This window comes from Bos indicus x Bos taurus, chromosome 19 (genome assembly GCF_003369695.1).
Source record: "Bos indicus x Bos taurus breed Angus x Brahman F1 hybrid chromosome 19, Bos_hybrid_MaternalHap_v2.0, whole genome shotgun sequence".
NCBI lineage: Eukaryota > Metazoa > Chordata > Mammalia > Artiodactyla > Bovidae > Bos > Bos indicus x Bos taurus.
In genome coordinates, this window is record NC_040094.1 from 23,065,857 (window position 1) to 23,082,437 (window position 16,581).

The 16,581-nt window shown below is 48.2% G+C and overlaps 1 protein-coding gene across 1 annotated transcript in view; it reads left to right on the forward strand.

Moving 5' to 3' along the window:
- The window catches only part of NXN (nucleoredoxin), a 163,900-nt gene that overhangs the window by 135,017 nt on the left and 12,302 nt on the right, over nucleotides 1–16,581 (forward strand). The window contains exons 2-5 of the mRNA XM_027517371.1: nucleotides 3,524–3,641; nucleotides 6,015–6,148; nucleotides 6,652–6,752; nucleotides 8,449–8,555. Of these exons, the coding sequence (XP_027373172.1) occupies nucleotides 3,524–3,641; nucleotides 6,015–6,148; nucleotides 6,652–6,752; nucleotides 8,449–8,555 (460 nt within the window). The remainder of the gene's footprint in view (nucleotides 1–3,523; nucleotides 3,642–6,014; nucleotides 6,149–6,651; nucleotides 6,753–8,448; nucleotides 8,556–16,581) is intronic.

Genomic DNA, 16,581 nt, shown 5'->3' on the forward strand with positions numbered 1-16,581 from the left:
CCTGAAACATCCAGTCTGTGAGTGCCCTTCTGGCCTCACTGTGGCCCCTGACTGTCTGGCTGCATCCACTCTTGCCTTCCCTATTCAGCCTTCCCCCATTTGCACATGACTGTTTCATGCTGTTACTGAGGTTTGTGCTCAAATGCCAGTTCTTCAAAGATTCCTTCCACAGCACTCACTAAAACCCACCCAGCATACCTTTGCTCTTACCCTGCCCTGGCTTCCTTTTATTATCTGTAAGTGCTTGAAATTATTTTCATCAGATCAGATCAGTCGCTCAGTCGTGTCCGACTCTTTGTGACCCCATGAATCGTAGCACACCAGGCCTCCCTGTCCATCACCAACTCCTGGAGTTCACTGAGACTTGCGTCCATCGAGTCAGTAATGCCATCCAGCCATCTCATCCTCTGTCGTCCCCTTCTCCTCTTGCCCCCAATCCCTCCCAGCATCAGAGTCTTTTCCAATGAGTCAACTCTTCGCATGAGGTGGCCAAAGTACTGGAGTTTCAGCTTTAGCATCATTCCTTCCAAAGAAATCCCAGGGCTGATCTCCTTCAGAATGGACTGGTTGGATCTCCTTGCAGTCCAAGGGACTCTCAAGAGTCTTCTCCAAGACCACAGTTCAAAAGCATCAATTCTTTGGCGTTAAGCCTTCTTCACAGTCCAACTCTCACATCCATACATGAACACAGGAAAAACCATAGCCTTGACTAGATGAACCTTTGTTGGCAAAGTAATGTCTCTGCTTTTGAATATGCTGTCTAGGTTGGTCATAACTTTCCTTCCAAGGAGTAAGCGTCTTTTAATTTCATGGCTGCAGTCACCATCTGTAGTGATTTTGGAGCCCAGAAAAATAAAGTCTGACACTGTTTCCACTGTTTCCCCATCTATTTCCCATGAAGTGATGGGACTGGATGCCATGATCTTCGTTTTCTGAGTGTTGAGCTTTAAGCCAACTTTTTCACTCTCCACTTTCACTTTCATCAAGAGGCTTTTTAGTTCCTCTTCACTTTCTGCCATAAGAGTGGTGTCATCTGCATATCTGAGGTTATTGATATTTCTCCTGGCAATCTTGATTCCAGCTTGTGTTTCTTCCAGTCCAGCATTTCTCATGATGTACTCTGCATATAAGTTAAATAAACAGGGTGACAATATACAGCCTTGACGAACTCCTTTTCCTATTTGGAACCAGTCTGTTGTTCCATGTCCAGTTCTAACTATTGCTTCCTGACCTGCATACAAATTTCTCAAGAGGCAGATCAGGTGGTCTGGTATTCCCATCTCTTTCAGAATTTTCCACAGTTTATTATTATTTTCATATATACATATATGTAAAATACATGTTCATATAATATATATATTCATATTATGTTGTAGCTGCACCGGGTCTTAGTTGCAGCGCACAGGATCTTCGTTGCAACATGTGGGATCTCTAGTTGTAACGTGCAGACTTAGTTGCTCTGTGGCATGTGAGATTTTACTTTCCCGGACCAGGGGATTGAATTTGTGTCCCCTGCATTGCAAGGTGGATTCTAAACCACTAGACTGACTGCTGGAGCACAAGCCAGGGAAATGCCCCTGCTTTGTTCTTTCTTGTATCCCTTGTGCTTAAACCAGGGCTGGCACATAGTAAGTGCTCAGATAATATCTGTTGAATGAATTTCAGCTCTCTTGTAAAAAAAATATGTAGGGAAAAGCAGTGTATTTATAACTGTGAGATATAGGTATATCTCCTAAACATCAGTAAGTAGAATAAAGATGAGCAAAAAAATGAGGCATCATTTTTTTTTCTATCCAATTGAAAAAAACCAATGGTAGTGATAACAGTTGGTGAGGGTACCAGGAAATGGGTGCTGTGATTTACCATTGGTGGAAATATAAAATTGTCTACGTTTTCATAAATGATGAGTCATGGGTGATTTTTATCTCAATTTTTGTGGCTGTGTTTTCCATTTTTTTGCATAGTTACTTTTCTCCCCCAATAATTCCTTTTTAAATCATAAAAATCTGATAATTTTAATCCCCACCCCTTTCCTCGCTCTCTTTTTTTTTTTTATTAACCTGGCTGGATCCTGGTACGAGCAGACTTACAAACCTGATTCCAGCAGTAGGATGGTCTTGTTTTGTTGTTGAACCTCTCAGAATGTTTCATCTGAATCCTATATCAGGATTCTCAGGAACAGTGCAAAATCAGTCACTGAAAACTGTGTGTGCAGAGTCACTCTTGATCAGAAATCCTGGCTGGTTTGGGGTGCCCATCGGAAATGTGGGGCTGGGAAAAACATGCAGCCTTAATGGGGGCCCACCCAGTTAAAGGTGGGGTCCCACAACACTTCCTGCCAAGACCCAGGTCTCCATAGGCAGGGGAAGCCTCCCATTTCTTGTCTGATAGATACCCTGCCTGACTCCCTGGCTGCTTGGGACTGAGTTGAAAACAATGATCACAGCCACACACGCCTTTCCGTCTGCTGTGCGTGGCTGATGCCCGTTTCCCTGGACACCTCCACACCCTGTTCTGTCAGTGCCTGCACAGCCAGCCCTCACACAGCCAGCCCTCCTGTCTGGGCCCCAGATCCCCAGAAGGGAGGCTTGCAGGTGACAAGCCAGTGGGCCATCCTGCGGCCTAAGCCTTGTTTCTTTTCTCCTCTGGAGGTGCGCTGTTAGTTTGATGATGATTATGTCATTTCTGGACTTGGCAGTTCAGTTCCAGAGTACCTGGCGGCTCACCTGAGCGACGTCCCCCCAGACGTCTGGGAGCTCACCAAAGAGCCAGCACTCACTGGGCTGCGAGCCCTGGGCTGTCGCCTTTATGCTTTCTCTGCCTCAGTCCTCTTCGACCTTGGCCCTCTGACAGTTGGCACAGCTGACCGCAGGAACCTGCCAAGGACCAGGGGTTGTTTTGAGTGGCACAGGGAACTGAGGGTTGGGGCTGGCTGAGGGTTGTGCTTCCCTGGTGTTCGCAGGCTGAGTGGCACACGCTTAGAGCGACTACTGATACTCCCTGTGTAGGGACCTGGTGAAGTGGGGAGAAGGGCTGATTTCAGTATTGGTCACCTGTTGGATACCCTTTGTCCCTTCTCCCTTGGGGCCAAGGGGACACAGCCCATTACCTGCCTGCTGATTGGGTGGAGAGTCGCCAATAATAAGCCCCGCTTCCTGCCTCAACCACCTGGTGGATATCTGATTGTGTTTGAAAAATGCCTGATCCATCTTCATTATGCTTCTTAGAGACAGTGCCTGTCGGGGAAGTAGGAGTGAAGAGACCACCAGGACAAATGTGGTCCTCTGTTGGCGTCTGCTGTGACTTAAGCCTGGTTGAGACTCAGACCCAGGGTCCCCTCCATTGTCTCAGACCTCAGGACAAGTGAGATTGTAGCTTCTCTTGTCCCTTTTGCCCAGCCAGTCCTGCTCTTAGTCAGTAATTCATGTATCTGTACCTTCGTGTTTTCCAGCCTACTTCAGGAGGCTCCAAAGAACTCTGCCATCTTGGATTTAACCACCTTCTTTTACTTTTCTTCTCACAGCTTAAACTTTGGAACAAATATCGAATTTCCAACATTCCATCGCTCATATTCTTAGACGCCACTTCCGGGAAGGTCGTGTGCAGGAACGGGCTGCTGGTGATCCGCGATGACCCAGAGGGTAAGACCTTGCCATGTCTTCCCACCCTGCCCTCCTCCCTGTTGGTAGAGAGTGTAAAAAGGAAATACATGAGTGCGGGGTTATTTGGCTAGAGAATATTGTCTTGATGAAATTATAGTATTCTCCAGGTCATGGTTAAGGTTTTTACAGAGATCAGAATGTCCCTCGTGGGGGCTTTAATTCATGGGCCAAAGGAGAAGGAATCTGAAAAAGGAAGTTTAGCTTTGAGGGCTGAGGAGGCCGTTGAGAAGCAGTTTGAGCCCAGCTACTGACTTACATTGCTGTTTCAGCAGCAGCTCTCACCTCCACAATCAAGAGGCAGCCTGTGTGGTTTGGGGATTTTTTTTTTTTTTCTCTTGAAAATGTTACCATAGCATGGGGGAGGAAGGAGAGGGTGATATGAATGGAGAGAGTAGCATGGAAGCATATACACTATCATATATAAAATAGATAGCCAATGGAAATTTTCTGTATGACTCAGGGAACTCAAACTGAAGCTCTATAACAACCTAGAGGCGGGTGGGAAAGGGTATGAGGTGGGAGGGAGGCTCAAGAGGGAAGGAACATATGTATACATATGGCTAATTCATGTTGATGCATGGCAGAAATCAAACGAATGTTGTAAAGTAGTCATCCTTCAATTAAAAATAAATAAATTAGAAAATATATATTACGATAGCAAAGTTGCAGTCTCTGTGTTGCTCTCCTGGCCCTAGCGCCCCTCATTTCTTGAAGTGAAAAAGTGAAAGTGTTAGTCACTCAGTTGAGTTCAGCTCTTTGCAACCTCATGGACTGCAGCCCATCAGGCTCCTCTGTCCATGAGATTATCCAGGCAAGAATACTGGTATGGGTTGTCATTCCCCTCTCCAGGGGATCTTTCTTACCCAGGGATCGAACCCGGGTCTCCTGCATTGCAGGCAGATTCTTTACCATCTGAGCCACCAGGAAAGCCTCATTCCTTGGTGTTGCCCAAATCCTAAGCCTTGGTCTTCCTGTCCAGCTGGGTGGATGGCCGTGTCTGGGTGACTCTCGTCACCTTGCTCAGAGGCTGTCCAGGGCCTGTTTCTTTCCCCTGGGCACTGGAGTCATACAAAGGCTATAAGATCTTCCGTCCCTCATGTATTCATCCAATTACAGAGTTCAGCCCTAATCACAAATTTTCCCAGTAAAAATTTCATCTTCAAAAAATTGCCCTCAGTAAAAACCAGGGCAGTTACAATAGAACCAAGTCTTTATCTTCTGAAGTGTAAACACACAGGCACACACGCATTCACACCCCTGCCCCCAACTCTGAAGCTTGTTAAAAACCCAGCTTCCCCAGCCCTACCCCCAGAGATTTTTGGTTCCATGTGTTTCAGGGTGGACTCAGCCACCTGCTTTTCCAGCCAGGATCTGCTTCTCTCTCCCGCTCCCCATCCACCCCAGGCGATTTTGAGCCAGTGGTCCCTGGACCACCCTGTGAGAAAACGCTGTTCTGTTGAGCGGGGAGCATATTGTGTGCTCTTCCTGCCTGGGGCTTATGTGTCATCAGAATGTCAACCATCTGGGTCGAGTGGTTTTGCACTTTCCTTTCACTAGACTGAAATTCTCCTCTCACTTGGTTCCCTGGGCCCCAACCCAGACCAGCTGAATCAAAATCTCTGGAGGTGGGACCCAGGAGCATCAGATTTTAAAACTCCCTGGCTGATTCTAAAATGTAAAGTTGGGAGCCACTGAGAGCCTGGGGTTGGAATTGAAGAAACTCACAGTTAATGGGCTTCCCTGGTGCATCAGTGGTAAAGAATCCGCCTGCCAATGCAGGAGATGCAGGTTCTATCCCTGGGTCAGAAAGATCCCCTGCAGGAGGAAATGGCAACCCGCTCCTGTATTCTTGCCTGGGAAAGTCCTGTGGACAATGGAGCCTGGTGGGCTACAGTCCATAGAGTCACAAAGAGTCGGACATGCTCAGTGACTGAGCATGCACGCATACTTGGTTAATACCCAAGGCAGTGATTCCCCAACCGTCCCATTGTCACAGTTACTTGGGGAGTCATTTGGCCTTGTTTTGGCCGTGCATCTTTAGCCCTGCCCCAGGATCCTGAGATAGGGGTGGGGAAGGGGGTGGCGGGTAACTTTGGCTTCTGTACTTTTCAAAAGCTCCCCAGGAGATGGGTCCTGTGATCCTCCAGGTTCAGGAACCATGGCTTTGAGGATAGGTAGGGATCTGCCATGAACGAGTCCTGCTTTTATTCCTGCTCTAGCTGCCAGTCCTATGGATATGTTAGCCAATACCATTTGGTGATAAAGTTGTCGCGCTCTGCATCCTGGAAGCCTCTTGGGTCAGAGGCCCCGAGGAAGAGTCTTAACCTTCTCGCCATCTGTTGCCTGTTTCAGGTTTGGAATTCCCCTGGGGACCTAAACCCTTCAGGGAAGTCATTGCAGGGCCCTTGCTTAGAAGTAACGGGCAGTCCCTGGAGAGCAGCAGCCTGGAGGGGTCTCACGTGGGAGTCTATTTCTCCGCACACTGGGTGAGTGCTGGGTCCCTCTTTCATCCAGACAGAAGGGAGCAGTGATGTCGCCGCCGAAACTAGCTGGGGTTGGCTTCTGGAGGTGTGACTGCTCAGGTGTCATTTCCTGGCATTCCTGCTCTCTCCTGGGCCTCGTGCATTGCTGGCATGCTTCCAGTGCTTACTGTTACGAATGATATTAGCAGCAAGAAAAGGACTTCTTTGGACTGGCCTGAAAGGAAGGTCCTTCCCCCTAAAAAATACATAAATAAAAAGGGGAGTCCTCCTAACCCATTCTGATAAGGCTCCCCACGTTCCCTTAGGGGATTCGTTTTAACAGCTGCCCGCTGACCCCAGATGCTCACCATCACAAGAGGCACATTTATTTCTGCCTCTTCCATAAACTGGAAATGCGATCCACATCCAGCGTGGGTCTTGCTGAACCGGCCTCTGCTGGCAGGCGGCTGGGACTGGGGCAGGAGAAGGCAGGACGGAGGCCGAAGGCTCCCATTCATTTCTTGCAGTGTCCACCCTGCCGAAGCCTCACCCGGGTCCTAGTGGAGTCCTACCGGAAGATCAAGGAGGCAGGCCAGAAATTCGAGATCATCTTTGTTAGTGCGGACAGGTAACGTGTGCTGACGGGTTGGCAGACAGGGTGGCGGTGTGTCTCCCCTTTTCCACAGGTGGATGGATGGCTCTTGCCTTTCATGCTCTGTAGCTGAGAACTTGGGGCTAGGGCTTGGGGAAGACCTATCTGGGATGATTGGCAGAAGGGCAGATATATTTCATATTTAATCATGTAATGGTCTAAAGGGGAGCCAAGAAAAACCCATTCTTGCTGTCAGTATTAAGGGACATCCTTATCCTGGCCTGGGGCATTGGAGATTAGGATGCATTTTTTTTCTGGTCAGTTCAACTTTTTGGATGGTGGTGAGTAGATATGGAAGAAGGAGGATGTAAAGAAAACAGCCAGAGACTAATGGAATATGACACCTGTCTTAGCTGGCTCTGCATTCATTTTTCTTAGCTCTGGCCACATGCTTTTTCTGGGGTCTGCCCACAAAACAAAAAGTGCAGGCTTTCTTCCCAGAGTATGTCAGGGCCTTTTAGCCTCAATTTCCTCTGTTTCTTGCCCTCTCGCTGGCTTTACTCATCAGTGACCTTCCTTCGTCACAAAACTCCAGCCCCAGTTCAGACCGAGCCACCAGGCTTCCTTTTCACAGAAGGATCGCTGAGATGCCAACACACTGAGGGCTTTGTATGCACTGCCATATCCTTAATGCCTGTATGATGCTATGCTCAGTTGTACTGGCCCCTGGGCCCACCCCTCTGCTCCCTAGGGCAACCTTGAAGCCATGTCACAGGGCTTTTTAAAGCTTAAAAAAACCCATCAACTTGGGAATTCCCTGGTGGTCCAGTGGTTAGGACACTGTGCTCTCATTGCCAAGGGCCCTGGTTCAATCCCTGGTCGAGGAACTAAGGTCCCACAAACTGCACCACCAAAAAAAGAAGTCTTCTTAAAAATAAAAATAAATTAAAAACATCAACTTTATTGAAGTATGATTTACATACAGTAAAATGCATGCATTCTAGGTATAGAGTTCAGTGAATTTTGACTAATGTATGTACTTGTGTCACCAACACAGTGAAGATATAGAACATTCCCATCAATGAAAAGACTCCCTCGTGGGATTCCCCTGTGGTTAAGAATCCTTCCAATGAAGGGGTGTGGGTTCAAACCCTGGTCAGGGAACTAAGGTCCCATATGCAACAGGGTGCAGCCAATTTTTTTTTTAATTCTAAAAAAAAAAAAAAAGAACTCCTGTGCCTTTTCTCAGTTGCCCCCAAATTCCAGCCCCACAGATCTCTGATCTGCTTCTATCACTTAATTAGATTTATCACTCTTAGAGTTTCTTAGATATGGAATCATAGGTGTATGCTTGATTAAAAGTGTTCTGTGCATATCACAGTTATATGCACAGATTACAAGCATTACAGGGAAGGAGGTGTCTGAACATCTAGGCTCCTAATTAAAGGAAGACCTGTCCATGTTGAAAAGAAAAGCTGAGCATGAATTGACTGGGTAGGCTGCAGAGGAGCAGTCTGTTGAAACGCCTGGCGTTTCAGCCTGGCGTCCACCTGCTGTGTGGGGCCTTGTGCACTGGGTCGGTCCTTCCCCAGCCTGGCGTCCGGGGAGCACAGTGATTAGAAGCTGGGGCGTCTGTAGGGCCCTGGACGCAATTTGGTGGGAGGCGAGGAGGACCTGATGGTGGTGCCTTGAGGAGTAATAGAGCTCTGTCTCTGTGCATGTGTCTCTGTAGGTCTGAGGACTCATTCAAACAGTACTTCAGTGAGATGCCGTGGCTTGCAGTCCCCTACACCGACGAGGCCCGGCGGTCGCGCCTCAACCGGCTGTATGGAATCCAAGGTAGGCGTTCCCGACTCCGGGGCTCCTTGGAATCCGGCTCATCTGGGTTCACCACCTCTTTGGCTTTCCTTCTGGAGGGGAAAGAACATCTTTATTTCCATGAATATTCACATTTTTCAGCATCTTAAAAATATGCGGTGGGTTTTGTGGTATGTAGATTATACCTCATTAAAGCCATTTTTTGGAAAGAAAAAGTGCCTGTCTGGGTGAGACAGCTACTTCTCACCACCCAGCCTAGTGGGTTCTGACATACTTGGGCTACAGAGCTCACACGCCCAAGTGACCGGGTCAAAACCTGTCTTCAGACCTGAGAGTGACCTTTGGTTCCATCACTCAGGTTCTTTGAGCCTCGGTTTCCTCATGTGCAAAATGCAGATGATAAATTACCACAAAGAGTTGCTGGGAGCATGAATTGGATAAAGCAGATCCAGTACTTCTCACCATTGCTGAAGCCTCAGAGTAAAGGGTGAGGAGGGGGTACTGCCTTGTAGGTGACAGAACAGATTTCCTGAGAGTGTCAAAAACTTGGACTTGAAGTACTAATCATGGTGTTTTCAGAAATAATGGTTACTAGTGAGACAATCTGCATTTTTATTCTTTGTTATATGAATACCTCTTTCCCAGCCTTCATCCAACTCACTGGAAAAGACCCTGATGCTGGAAAAGATAGAGGGCAGGAGAAGGGGGTGACAGGATGATGGTTGGATGGTATCATTGACTCAATGGACATGAGCTTGACAAACTCCAGAAGATGGTAAAGGACAGAGAAGCCTGGTGTGCTACAGTCCCTGGGGTTGCAGAGTCAGACACAACTGAGCAACTAAACAGCAAGCCTTCACCTAGCCGGGTTTTTTCTTGGTGGCCTATTAAGAGTTAAATTCATTCTGTTTGTATTAGTGGTACCAGATCCTGGTCAGCCCTAGACAGTTAACAGCTAATATTTGAGTTCTCAGTATTCCTTGTTTTATAGGAAGTGGGAAAAAAAGAGACAAACCAAGATCTACCCACAAACTCCACAGCTTGTGGGGGGACTTATCAGGTTCTTTAACTTTTTTTCTTCAGCATTTAGAGTACACATATTGCTTTGTTAGGAGCTAGTTTCAAGAAATTGATATTTCATCTAAAACTGGTGATTCTTGGGACTTCTCTGGTGGTCCATTGGTTAAGACTCCATGTTTCTACTGCAGAGGGCTCAGGTTCATTCCCTGGTCGGGAAACTAAGATCCCATATGCCCTTCAGTGTGGCAAAAAGTAAATAAATGACTCTCAATTTCAAATGTACGCAATTACTCCCTGGGGCTTTTGTGAAGATGCAGATTCGGACTCAGTGGTTCTGGGGTGTGGCAGAGATCCTGCCTTTCTAGCAAGCCCCCAGGTAATGCCAGTGCTGCTTGTCCAGGCTCTGCACTTTGGGCGTGAAGTCGAGGTCTGTGAATCCTTGAGAATCCTTCGAGAATTTTGGAGCTTTAGGTCTCCTAGTAATTAAAAAGATGAAAGCAGTTTTCCTTCCAAACAGAAGTGGAGTGACATGACATGGTTTACCATTCCAGCAGGATGGGTACCAGTTGGTTAGTTTAAAGGAGATGGTGCAGGTATATTTCCTTCCAGCACTCTGCTTGCAGAGACTTAAAACATGTGTGCCTTAGCATAGGAGCAGTATTTCTTGAGATAAGGGATGACCCTAGACCAAGGGTTAAATTGCCACTTGATGCGGATAAGTAAAACTGCATGTCTCTCAATTCACTTATTCATTCATTCAACAAGTATTTGCTGAAGGCACTCCCCTACTGCTGACTGACCTTGAGCAAATTACTTTATCCTTTTTTTTCAGTAAAATTGGGAAGTCTCAGTGTTGGGTACAGAGTAGGCATTTAATATTTAACTGACTGACTTAGGGAGAAAGGGGAAAATCTTTTATTTTACAACCTAAAAAAGATAAAGTTTTGGATGTCCGAAAACTTGCTAACAGAAAGGCAACTAACAATATGGCAAAGAATCTATTTCCTTTATAGAAAAAAAGAGCCCTTTCCAGATTTGTTCAGTCACGTCTGACACTTTGCGACTCCATGGACTGCTGCACGCCAGGCCTCTCTGCACTTTACTCTCTCGGAGTTTGCTCAGACTCGTGTCCATTGAGTCAACAATGCCATCCAACCATCTCATCCTTTGTTGCCCCCTTCTCCTGCTGCCCTCAATCTTTCCTAGCATCAGAGTCTTTCCCAGTGAGTCAACTCTTCACATCAGGTGGCCAGAGTATTGGAGCTTCAGCTTCAGCATCAGTCCAAAAAAGAGAGAGAAACAATTTAATTAAAAAAAAAAATATATATATATATATATATGTATAGGATATAAGGTGGGCAATTCAGCTGATGCATATTGTCAGAATGGATAAGAAAAATATTCAGGATAATTTAAATTCATGATTTACAGATAAAAACACTGAATTTGTACCTGTTACATTTGCAAAGAACTCTACTCTCCAAAAAAGGATAATCCCCAGTGTAGGGAAGAGAGCAGGCTGCTGCTGCTAAGTCGCTTCAGTCGTGTCCAACTCTGTGCGACCCTGTCCCTGGGATTCTCCAGGCAAGAACACTGGAGTGGGTTGCCATTTCCTTCTCCAATTCATGAAAGTGAAAAGTGAAAGGGAAGTCGTTCAGTCGTGTCCGACTCTTAACAACCCCATGGACTACAGCCTACCAGGCTCCTCCATCCATGGGAGTTTCCAGGCAAGAGTACTGGAGTGGGGTGCCATTGCCTTCTCCGAGCAGGCTGCTAGGAGGAATCTAATCAGGACAAAATTTCCAGGAGAGATTGGCGATGCACACCAGAGGCCTTAAAAAATCTACAAAACCTTTGATTTCAAAATCCCACTTGTAGGAATTTATGTTCAGGAAGTTACCCTGTAGCACCTAGCAGAAACTGGACTTCTTTGCAGTTGGAGGTGCATTTTTGTGTTTTCTCTCATCTTTTGTATACTTTGGATTTCCTCACAGACCACAATTCTTTGCTTGCTTTAGCCCCGAGAAAACTCAGAACTGAATTTCTAACCACGTTTAGCAGTTTTGCAAAGCTGACAATTTCTCTGCACGCCCTAGATCCTACCTTTGTTTTCTCTTCCTGCCTTGTTCTCTTCTCAGTGGGATGTTTTCATTTGTTTAAAAAATATTTTGTTTAATTTATTTGGTGGCACCAGGTCTTAGTTGTGCCATGCAGACTCTTAGTTGCACCATCTAGGAACTAGTTCCCTGACCAGGGATCAAACCCAGCCCCCTTGCATTGGGAGCATGGCGTCCTAGCTACTGGACCATCAGGGAAGTCTCAGTTTTCATCTGTTTTTTATTGAATTATACCATTCACTTTTTAAACTGCCTCCAATCCTTTTTGGAAAAAAGGTGGGGTAGATTTAAATGGATAGGTTTCCATTTCTTGAGTTTCCACTAACCACTACTATACACTGAATTTGGTGGGAAATAAAAAACCAGAAGGTTATCCCAGTGCTGCCCTGGAGTGGATAAGATGAGATCCCCTTTGGGAAATAACTTCAGTAGGGTGATGTCTTTTGAAGAACTAGAATGTGTTGGTCAGATAGGTGACACTTTGTATGACGACTCAGGAAATCAAACTCATCCCATATAGCAAAGTGCGTGCTGGGCCTCGCTTGGCCACTCTGGTCCGTCAGGTGGGCTCTCATCTTCTTTCCAGGCACAGGTCCTCAGTACAGCATAAGCTTTTTCTTCTCTGAGGAAGGGAGTTGCCCTTTCTTGGATGCAGAGGCCAGTGAGGTGCAGATCCTGTTCTTAGGGGTCGATACTAAGGCCCTGAGATCACCTGAAAGTAATAAATTACCAAAGGATGGCCTATATCACGCACAGCCAGTTTGAGGTGGGGGTCTCTCCTCTCCCTTTGCTCCATGAGATGCTTCTTGGGGCCCTTGGGCCCTTGGTAGTGGAGGAGACACAGAATAGCAGTCTCCTCGAGGAGAGATCACGAGGCCTGTGAGAGTCCACGCTAGTTTTAGACACACTACTGAGGCTGGAGGGTGCCCTTCCATCCGATGTTGGCAGGACATGAAAAAATTGATTGTTTTCTGTCTGCCTTCCGAGAGCAGAGAAGGGAACTCTCCTTTCGACTCCTCCAGCTGTCAACATACAAATAGAACAGCGGTCAGAGCCCTGGTTGTTAGGTGTGGCCCAGACAGCCAGCACGCGGGTGACCACAAATGAGCAAGAAGAGAAAGGAGCGTTTTCAGAGATGCATTCATTTGGCTCAGCCTCTTAAGGCCTGGCAGTGTGTGGATAAGCACATATGTGGTTCCCAGACTTCAAGGAGCCCTCATCTGAGGATCAGAAAGCTGATCTGGAGAGGCCCTGTGCCCAGGCAAGCAGCGGCCAGGCAACCACACAAAAGAACCCAGCTCTGCACTGGCCCGTCCCACTGCTCCTTGTCTGCTGGCTCCGCAGAGCGCTTGCCCTGCCGTCTGCAGCAGTCTGTCTTCAGCTTGGACTTGCCTGCTTTCCCAGCTCCCCACCTCCTCCTTCCTCGCTCTTGGGTTCTCCCCCTGGCAGAGCGTTTTGTGCCAACTTGATCATTGACCTCTTTGGGTGGGCCTTAGGATTCATTCCTGTAAACAGCCTGTCTGACACTACTGGTTCACCCTGATCTGTCCACCTCTGACCCTATCTAGCCAGAAATGCACTAAAGCACAGTGAGAGGAATGTGAAAGAGCCTCACAGGATCCTTCTCAAGGCAGCGTTTAATGGAGGGCTGCACAATGGAATAATCTAAGTTCACAGGAGACTCTGGCTTGGGACTCTGGAGCCAGGAAGTTTCCTGGAGGAGGTGACTCTCAAGCAGGGCCTTACAGAATGTCTGGGATTTAGGTAGAGGGCTTGGGACATTCCAGGCCGAAGGCCAGAGCAAGATGTCCATGGTGTACTATATAGGGAGACTGAGTGATAAGGCCGGTGAGCACCAGGCTGTGGTCCTTGAACTTGGCCCTTTGGACTTTGGAGCTTTTGGAAAATTTTAATTAAAGGAAATTCAGTGCAGTAGAGACATTTAAGCTAGACTGGAAGAGAAATCCCAGAGGCACATTGTTTGTTGGCGTTGTTCAGTCGGTCAGTCGTATCCAACTCTTTGCAACCCCATGGGCTGCAGCACCAGGCTTCCCTGTCCTCCACTATCTTCTGGAGTTTGCCCAAGTTCATGTCCATTGAGTTAGTTATGCTGTCTAACCATCTGGTCCTCTGCCACCCTCTTCTCCTTTTGCCTTCAATCTTTCCCAGCATCAGGGTCTTTTCTAATGAATTGGCTCTTTGCACCAGGTGGCCAAAATATTGGAGCTTCAGCATCAGTCAGTCCTTCCAATGAATATTCAGGGTTGGTTTCCTTCAGGATCAACTGGTTTGCTCTCCTTGCAGTTCCAGGGACTCTCAAGAGTCTCATTATCCCCTGGGGCACGTTATCCCCTGGGATTTCTAATGAATTCTTTGTGCTCCCACTGCGGCCAGGCCTTAGGCTGTGGCTCGTGACAGGCCTGCCTGTGGGGAGAGAGAGGCCGCTCCCTCGGGCTCCAGGGTCAGCGGACCTAAGAGGATGCAGGCAGCCTCTGCATCCCCGTGTCTAGCTCTAGCCTCACAGGGTCGCTTTCGCTTCATGGCATTTTTGGGGTCCCCTGAACATTAAGGGTCCGGTAGCTTAGTAGAAGCGCATGTTGTTAGTACAGTCTTGTGTTGCTTCTTCCTGTGATCTTACCAGTCAACATTCCACTGCCTTTGACTACCAAAATACAAGATTAAAATATAGATATACTTCTCTACTTCCTATAGATATATAGAAGAGAAAATCCATGACTTGTTCTAGGGGTCTTGGGGATGGGGTTACTGAGAAGATGCCTTTGCACCCTTGCACAGGCTGGCCCACGAACAGAGTAACAGGGATGTGGAGGGGTGATTGGCTGGGGACCTGAGGTCCCAGGGCCATCACTTTCCTCCTTGTTGGCATCTCCCATGGCCCAGACTACCCCCCGACCCTGGATGTGTGTCTCTCTCCTTAGCAGCCCTGCTTTAGTGGGGGTGTGGAATCCTCCTGAACTCCCTGTCTCCCTCCTCTCCGCCATGGAACCATCTGTTACATCATCAAGTCTGTAACTTGGAGTGTCTGTGCATCTGCCCATCTCCTTTCTTCTTTCTTGCTCCATTACAGCTCCCATGTCCTCTCCAGGTGCCTCACCCTCCCGGCACCTCCACTGTTCACCGACCTGGAAGCTCTCTGCACCCCATCACTGAGGGGCCTTTATGGAGGTCTCACTATGTAGGCATGAGTGCTTAAATCACTGGCCATCAGTGATTCACTCAACCTCCAGCTCTTCTCCCTTCCCCAGATGTTGAGGTCCGGGGGTGGATCTTAAAATTCCAACCTTCTAACCACGTCTCTCTGGTGACCCACACCCATCATCTTAGCATCCCAAAAGAGGCTTTTACTCCTTCGATTGGAAGGGTCTTGGAAACTCTTGTGTCAGGATCTGGGACTAAGACCAAATAGTATAACAAAAGATGTTCCTATCACCCCTTTCATTCAGGAAATCGTAAGAGTCTTAGCTCTGTTCCAGGAACTGGGGGTGAAGGCCAGATATACACGCCTTATTATGTTGCAGTATCACAATGTACACAATCCATACCATACACCATGCACGCACAGAGTCCTTGGAGAGTCCCGCCGCCTGTCTGGCTCGGCAGATCTACGGGGCTGTATCTGGGAGAGCTCACGCTCCCTGCTTGACTCTGTCCTCAGCTCTCACCCCACTTGCTGTGTCCTCCTGGACGTCTTGATGAGGGTTCTTTCACAGCGTGGAGTCGGGTATCTTCCACTGCCTGCACCCAAGCCAAACCGCCTCCACCTGGCCTGTCTTCGTGCCCGGCAGTGTGCAGATGACTTGATCGGATTGTCACTTTGTACATTGAGGCCCACAAGGGCAGAGCTCCCCTGTGTCACCCGGACAGGCTCAGACTGTGCAGGAGAACCCAGAATCCTCTGGGCGCCTCGGGAGCTGGGCTCGGAGCACCCCTGGATTCTGAGTGTCCCCCAGCGTCCCAAGGAGGCCTTGCACAAGATGCTGCCACTTCATTCAGGTGTCCATCCAGGTGGTGCAGGGAGGGTCTGGGACTTGAGGAGGCGTCTGCTCCTGGGCTGGGTGCTGTTCCCTCGAGTGATCTAGCCTCAGCTCTGGCTGCCTGAGTTCACCAAGGCCTGGCATGTGGCCTCCACCCGCTTCCTTTGCTTGGGGAGCAGTGGGGTTGGCCTCCCTCCTCCCAGCATTTTGTGCAGACCGGGGAATTTGTAGTCCTATAAGCTGTTGACAAATGCGTTTCTAAGGAAAGGGTTTGGACACACTTGGCGAAAGGCAAATCCCATTAGCCATTGTCTAACACTGGCTGTTGAGAACACCGTGTTCTCTGCAGGGAGGCTCGGAGCGCATTCTCTCCTGGGTTAGGGGCCTTCGCTGGCTTTGTTGTCTCCCCTCCCCTTCCCGCTTTGGGGCCAGTGGACAGGGCCCAAGGAAGCCCTGGAGGCACTGCCGTGAGGCCCTCGCTCTCCCAGCACCTGTTTTTCTTCTGTTTCTCTCCTGCCCTCTTGTTCCTTACCCTCATCCTCTAGCTTTCCTCTCCTTTTCCCTTTTCCCCACCTTCCTCATCCACTCCCTGCCCTTCTCCTCTCTCTCTCCCTTCTGAGCCCCTTTTTGAAAAATGGATGTGAGGCAGTGTCTATTTTCTATAGAAATGAAACACTCAGCCGTAGTGGTTTTCTTTTTTATTATTTATTTAATTTTTGGCTGTCCTGGGTCTCCGTTGCCTCGCAGGCTTTTCTCTAGTTGCGGCGAGCGGGGGCTCCTCTTCGTTGCAGCGAGCAGGCTTCTCCTTGCAGTGGAGTCTCTTGTTGCGGAGCATGGGCTCTAGGGTGCTCGGGCTCCAGTAGTTGCAGCACGACGTCTCAGGAGTTGCAGCGTGTGGGCTCTAGAGCACAGGCT